The 7,746-nt window shown below is 44.9% G+C and overlaps 1 protein-coding gene across 1 annotated transcript in view; it reads right to left on the minus strand.

The window, feature by feature from the left end:
- ca16b (carbonic anhydrase XVI b) overlaps nucleotides 1-4,328 on the minus strand; it is a 103,680-nt gene extending 99,352 nt beyond the window's left edge. The window contains exons 1-2 of the mRNA XM_030778398.1: nucleotides 4,087-4,328; nucleotides 68-3,570 (exon numbers count right to left, since the gene is read on the minus strand). Coding sequence (XP_030634258.1) covers nucleotides 68-3,570; nucleotides 4,087-4,328 — 3,745 coding nt within the window. The remainder of the gene's footprint in view (nucleotides 1-67; nucleotides 3,571-4,086) is intronic.
- Between the last annotated feature and the right edge of the window lie 3,418 nt (nucleotides 4,329-7,746).

Raw genomic sequence — 7,746 nt, forward strand, 5'->3', positions numbered from 1 at the left:
GGGCGTGGCTGAACAGCGGATTGGCTGGGAGCAGGTCTGACAGTTTCCCCCCCTCCACAGGCGGCACCTGACGCCCCAGACCGCCTTCTGGGTGGGCGACCACGAGGCCGAGGAGCTGGCCGATCAGGGTGGGTGCGGTGGAAGTCCTCAATTAGCGAAGGGTCAAGGATGTCACGCGCTGGGACCCATGACTGCTCCTCAGGGCCATATCCTTCCCAATCCACTAGGTACTGTAGCTGTCCTCCACGGCGTCTGGAGTCCAGGAGTGCATGAACTGAGTAGGCTGGCTCGCCACCAACATCAAGAGGAGGGGGAGGATGGGTAGAACCTGCAGGTGGATTCATGGGGCTGAAGAAAACGGGCTTCAGTAAAGAAACATGAAAGGTTGGAGTGATTCGGTATCTGGGGGGTAGCTGTAGACGATACGTCACAGGATTAATACGTTTAATAATCTTAAAAGGACCTATGTACTTGGGACTAAGCTTTTTTGAGGGGAGACGGAGCTTAATGTCCCGTGTTGACAGCCACACCCGTTGACCAGGATGGAAGATGGGAGTGGGGCGACGGTGGCGATCTGCAAACCTTTTCTGACTTCTGATTGCTCTCTGGAGTTGTACATGAGCCGTCTCCCACACCTGACCACTCCTACGAAACCACTCGTCAATGGCGGGAATCTCACTGGATTCTGCTTCCCATGGAAACAATGGTGGTTGGTAGCCTAGAACACACTGGAAAGGGGTTAATCTTAGAGAGGTATGAACAAGGGAGTTTTGGGCATATTCAGCCCATGAGAGATACCGACTCCAATCTGCTTGATTATTGGAGCAGTATTGACGCAGGAAACGCCCAATCTCCTGGTTAAGCCGTTCTGTCTGGCCATTAGATTGGGGGTGGTAACCTGAGGATAGGCTGACGCTGACCCCTAGGCGTTCGCAGAAGGCCTTCCAAACCCGAGAGGTGAACTGGGGTCCTCTGTCTGAGACGATGTCCTCTGGAATCCCATAAAACCTGAAGACTTGATTGAATACATACTCAGCCAACTCCATGGCCGTAGGAAGGCCTGACAGTGGGATTAGTCGACACATTTTGGAAAAACGATCCACAATGACTAAAATGATGGTATAACTGCTTGACGGTGGTAAGTCGGTAATGAAATCCATGGCTATGTGTGACCAAGGTCTAGCTGGAATGGGCAAAGGTTCCAACATACCTGAGGGTAAGGCGCGTGAACTTTTGGACTGGGCACAAACTGGACAGGAGAGAACGAAGTCTTTGACGTCATCGGTAAGTGAGGGCCACCAGAACCTCCGGGAGATCAGTTCTTTTGTTCGTGTTATTCCAGGGTGACCAGAGCTGAGAGAAGTGTGTACCCACTGCAGGAGTTGAGGACGGATGGTGGCTGGGACATAGGTCTTGTCAGGTGGTGAATCTGGTGGTCCTGGGTCTGTGCGAATAGCATCTTGTATGGCGTCCATTATCTCCCACCTGACTGGTGCCACCACTGAGGACGATGGTATGATGGTGTCTGGAACTGAAGACCTGTTTGGAGCTTCAAACTGTCTGGAAAGAGCATCTGCCTTGATATTTTTTGTACCCGGACGGTACGTGACAGTGAAATTGAAACGAGTAAAAAACAGGGCCCACCTGGCTTGTCTTGGGTTAAGTCTTCTTGCTTCTCGAATGTATTCAAGGTTCCTGTGATCTGTTAGCACAACGAATGGGTGAATAGCTCCCTCTAGCCAATGTCTCCATTCTTCCAGCGCTAGTTTGATGGCCAGTAACTCCCTGTTCCCTATATCGTAGTTTCTCTCTGCTGAAGACAGTTTGTAGGAGTAAAAAGCACAGGGATACAACTTAGAAGGAGTACCATGGCGTTGTGATAAAACTGCACCCACCCCTACCTCAGATGCATCCACTTCCACTACAAATGGTAGAGCTGGGTCAGGTTGCTTCAGTACAGGTGCAGTGGTGAATAACTCCTTCAGATGCTGAAAAGTAGTACGGGTCGAATCATTCCAGTGGAGTGTCTTTGTCGCCTTTCGAATCATTGCTGTGAGAGGTGCAGCTTCTGAGCTAAAGTTCCGTATAAAGCGTCGGTAGAAGTTTGCAAAGCCCATGAACCTCTGTAACTCCTTTACTGTCCTTGGTTCTGGCCAATTGCGAACAGCCGAAACCTTGCTGTCATCCATTCGAACTCCGTCAGGACCCAGCACATACCCTAGGAACGGAATGGTAACTTGATGGAACTCACATTTCTCAGCTTTTGCAAACAAGTGATGTTCTCGGAGCCGTTGAAGCACCTGCTGGACATGCTGAATGTGTTGAAAGAGACTGGAAGAGTAGATAAGGAGGTCATCAATATATACTATCAAGAATTGGTTAATCATATCATGGAAGATCTCATTCATGAAAGACTGGAATACTGCCGGAGCATTGGCTAGGCCATATGGCATTACTAGGTACTCATAGTGCCCTCTAGTGGTGATGAAGGCTGTTTTCCATTCATCTCCTTCACGTATGCGGATGAGATTATATGCACTTCTGAGGTCTAATTTGGTGAATACATTGGCTTTTCGGACTTGCTCTAGGGCTGCAGGGATCAATGGGAGTGGGTAACGGAACTTTACCGTAAGATTGTTCAAGCCTCGGTAGTCAATGCAGGGACGAAGTCCTCCATCCTTCTTTTCTACAAAGAAAAAACTAGATGCTGCAGGGGATGTAGAAGGGCGAATTATTCCCTGTTTCAAAGCCTCATCAATGTACTGATCAAGAGCTTCTGATTCAGGAATGGAAAGTGGATAAATTTTACCTCGTGGTGGTGATGACCCAGGCAATAGGTCAATGGCACAGTCCCATGAACGGTGTGGAGGAAGAGTGGCCGCCCCCTTCTTGCTGAACACATCCAAGAACTCTTGGTATTCGGTGGGGACCTTCTCCGGCTTGACTGTATTAGGACTCTCGATTGAAGTTGAACGACACGGAAGTGCTAGGCAGGAGGAAAGGCAATGCGAACTCCAGGACTGAAGTTCTCCCTGACTCCAAGAAATGACCGGATCATGTAAGCACAGCCATGGATGACCAAGTACCAGGGGATCTTTGGGGGATGTGATAACTAACAACTGCAAGTGCTCATGATGCAGTGCGCCGACTTGTAACTGTAGAGGGGAGGTTTGCTGGGTCACTGTTCCTTTCCCTAAAGGTTGACCATCCAGTGAATTGATGTACAGGGGTGGATTAATGGACCGTAATGACACCTTTAGTTTTCGGGCCAGTTCTTCGTCGATAAAGTTGCCTGCAGCACCAGAGTCCACTAGCGCTGTGAGGGATAATGATTTAGATCCACAGGAAATCAGGACAGGTACAGAAAACTGTTTGGCAGAAACATTTAGGAGGGCGGATACTCTTACCCGGGTGTTAGGCAGGAAGTCCCGTCTAGGGGGGTGCACTGGGCATTCTCTCCTTTGATGACCAGCTTCCCCACAGTAATAGCATAACCTGAATTGGTATCGCCGTTGGCGTTCTTCATTGGTCAGTGGAGCTCGGCCCAGCTGCATTGGCTCAGGCTCAGTGCTAGTGGAGGAAACAGAAGGCCGTGGTGGTATCACAGGGTTGACTGCAGGTAGGGAGTGAGTTACTGGAAGGGTTGGCTGTAATCCCTGGCGATCACGCAAGAGGTTATCAATGGAAATGGACATTTGGATATACTGATCAAGGCTTGATGTATCTCCCCGGCAGGCGAGCTCTGTCTGAAGATTAGCATTCAGTCCCCGACGATATACGGTGAGAAGTGCTGGTTCACTCCATCCACTCCCTGCTGCTAGGGTTCTGAATTCGAGGGCATAGGCAGCCGCAGAACGATTCCTCTGACGTAGTTCACATAGTTGATTACCTATATCATGCCCTGAGGCAGGGTGATCAAACACTTGCCTAAACAATGTTAGGAAGTCATTTTCTGAATTTAAAACAGTGCTATTTTGGTGCCATAGTGCAGTTGCCCAATCTAGTGCCCTTCCAGTTAGTAATGAAATTGCAAAGTGAATTTTATCCGATTCAGACAAGAACATATGGGGGTTGTGATTGATGTACATGGAACATTGCATGAGGAAGCCCTTGCACTTATCTGGATTGCCGTCATATCTTTCGGGAATGGCGATGATTGCTGGAGAACTTGGACCTCTACTTGAACTGGGCGCTGACTCAGGGTGAGCAGAAGCCGTCGAGGGTTCTGGTATAGTTGGGCGCTGTGCAGGAGAGTGCAACAGCTGCACCAACTCTTCTAACCTCTTCTCTTGTTGACTCAGAAGCTCCCGAAGCTCTGCTGGATCCATTTGAGGTGAGGTATTCTGTGATGAATGTGACAGAAGACCCAAATGCAGAGCTCTGATACTTTAATACAACCGTTCAACGAATCCAAATCAGAATCCTTAGGAGTAGTCAAGAAACACAAGCCAGGGTCAAAAATCCAATGGAGAGTTAACAGGAACAAGTACAAACAAATCCAAACACGAATGACAATGAGCAGGGTCAAAAGGCAGGCAAAGGGTCAAGCACAGGAACAGACTATCAGACACAATCAGCAAAAGTACAACAGCGTTCAGTAAAGCAAGCTCAATACCTCACAAGGAGGTGCTTGCTACTGCAGCCCTTAAATCCCCCAGTGGTGATTAGGTGGATTTGCTGCAGGTGTGTCAAAACTCAGGAGACTCAGAGCGTGGGCGTGGCTGAACAGCGGATTGGCTGGGAGCAGGTCTGACAATGTTTACTTGTGGGAGTCTATTATACAGAGTTATACTTTTTAGTCTGTCTCGCTTTGTTACTCATAGTTGAACTATTTAGTTGAGTCCTGCATGTAAGTTTTAATAGGAATTTCTCTCAAAATTTTGTTCTGTACTCGCTATACATTTATCTGGATTCCTGATTACTGTCTAGTTTCATACATAAGGTCTCCTGTCTCCATCACTGCTAAAACGGTTTGATCAGGAATAATGAACCATATTGTTTATAGCAGAGCTCCCACTTTGTGCATTAATTATTGCTCTCAAATTACATGTTCTACTTAAGATGACTAATTAAATGTCCAATGCAAAAGATGATTACCTCTTTAATGATTTTTAATCAGAAGCAAAAACTGCAAATTAATTATTCTTAATTGCTAATAATAATTACTAATTATTACTAATTACTAATTACTAATTATTAAGTATTATTTGGGAATTGCTGATATTGCTAAATCTTACGTTTAGAAGATCAGATTTCCAATTGAAACTTCATATCACTTATATCTATATTTGTTCTGTCTGAAGACATCACCTTACGAGTGTCATAAGAGACATTCAGTTGTGTGAGAGGTATATGGGAATATATTGGGAAAGTGATTTTCTACAGTAGAATCATTGGCAATGGGATCTGTCAATGTAATATTGATTGTTCGTCAATACACAAATACTGCTAGTCATCATTACATCTGATCTGAATTTTTCTGACACATCTTGTGTGAGCACAAATACAGTAATACAAAACATTTTCACATTGTTAAATTACTCAGACCAGAGTAAATTTTACATACAAAGCAACTGCTCACCCCTCTCCACTACCCGGGTTCACCTACGAAATTTGTTAAAGCATTCGAGTTTCTCAATCTCTTACTCATAACTTAATGATCATTTTGCAAGGTTCTTACATGTAAATTGTGATTGGCATTCATTGACTGGTTTGTGAATAAATCTTATTTCAACTGGCATTTGAATATATTCTATGACCAAAATGATCTCGTATTGTCCTTGACTCCTTGAGTTCACCTGTGAAAGTCTTTTAAACAATGATGTCAGCTTCCTCAACTTCTGTGAATTCCCTACTTCTTCCCCTGAAGCAGTGATGCTGCATGAGGTAATATAGCAATAACACGGTAAAGAGAGACTGCTACTTCTCGCCAGCAGGTTCTGCGTGTTGGTCTACATGTCTCTCACATATTGAAGGGTAAAGATGATGAGTTTCAGAAGCAATAACAGATAATGATGCTTTCACTCTCCAGAGAGAGAGAGGAGATGAAATTTGCTTTGCTATATTAGAGATAAAAATGACTGGTTATACATAGGGCCTTTTTTTTCTGTAATACACAGCAAATTTGATATCTACTTCAAAACTTAAAAATAAAAAAAAGCCAAAAAGATCCTTTCCACACAGTCTAACCACCATGGCATACCACAGCACCACAGAGCATTTGATACACACAGTGGAGCTGGAGAACCGAAATAACTATGGCGCTATGAAGCAAGCACTTATCAACACAGCCCGGGGAAGAACTGGAGGACGGCTGGAACATAACAGCATTAGCAGAGAGTGGAGCAGCTGGCTGGAACAGTTGGACCAGTGCTGAGGGAATTCGCTCTGGCAACAGAGAAGAGCGACTGTTAGCGAGGTCAAAAACACCTCCAGGACATCTACCGAGGCCTAATAGGAACAGTCGGCCGATAAATAAATAAACGATTGAATTACAGAAAGGAGAAGAAGACCTCCCCAAAACGCAAAGCTCTCTGAGTTAGACTTTTATGAGATCCTCAACGAATATATTTCCTTCATGGGGAACGCAAGCATTCTGAGCAGTAATAGATATAAACAGCTGTAATTGGGCTGTTGTAGTTCTTCTAAAGGGTTTGGCCGACACTGCCACAGCCTAGACGCTTCTGGTTGTGTCGCTGCATTGAGGCTGATGTCATTTAATTAAGACCAATCGTAGCTGTGGGTGGCAAGCAGGGAGGCGGGGTTAAAATGTGACTCAGCAAAAGCTTCACCTCTCTACTGCTAAAAGTGTATTGGTTGCAAGAAAGTGAGTGGTCCTAAAAACAGCGCTTCATTGTTGTTGGTATTCTTTCATTGTTCATAATATTTTAATCTTCCCAGCTGGTACTTAGCACAGGCATACAGCAAAACACTCACTAAAGTGAAAAAAAAACAAACAAACATAGAAATTGGTTTCCAGCATTACAAGAATAAGGTATAAAGTGTTGCCCCTGATGGCCTGGTTCTAAAAATTACATCAATGGTCCATACAACACCAGTTTTGTCATCAGTGTGTGCAACCTGCTGGAATCCGTCAGTCCTTTTTCACCTATGGCTAATAACCTGCTCTTCAGCATTACTGAGGTATTAGGCACCTGCAATATCTCCTGCACCACCGCAAAGAAAATTCATTCACCATTCCTTTGCACGTACCTCTACCAGCATTGATAACGCACAATGGATGAGTCATCTCGAACCGTCTATAGATGACAGTTATGTGGACTGATGACAGAGCGGGCAGTATGCAATACAGAAACAGGTCAGAGAAGAGGAGAAACGGCTGTTCCTTATGGGGCTTCAGTAGCATATACAGAAAAAAAGTGTCAGATGTATGGTCATAGAAAATTACACATCTGGCCCTGGAAACAACCCAGTGTCTCATACACAATGAATCTAAATTCCATTGTTGTTGTTTTTTTTTTTGTTTTGTTTTGTTTTTGTTTTTTCAGAACAAAACAAACAACCTGCATGGTGTGTAAGGTAAGAGTAACTTGTCTAACACACGCCAACACAGATGTTTGATGTTATTTTATTTTTTCAGAGTCAAAAGAACAGAGATGACAAGTAATACAGTTAGCACAGAGAAAATGAAAACAGGTAGTGCAGAAGAAAAGAAAAAAAAAAAACCAGAGCCTAGCTTGTCAGGAACAGAGATTTAACAGTCTGGGCTTCACACGATCGGCTAAT

The sequence above is a fragment of the Chanos chanos genome, chromosome 6 (genome assembly GCF_902362185.1).
Source record: "Chanos chanos chromosome 6, fChaCha1.1, whole genome shotgun sequence".
Lineage (NCBI taxonomy): Eukaryota > Metazoa > Chordata > Actinopteri > Gonorynchiformes > Chanidae > Chanos > Chanos chanos.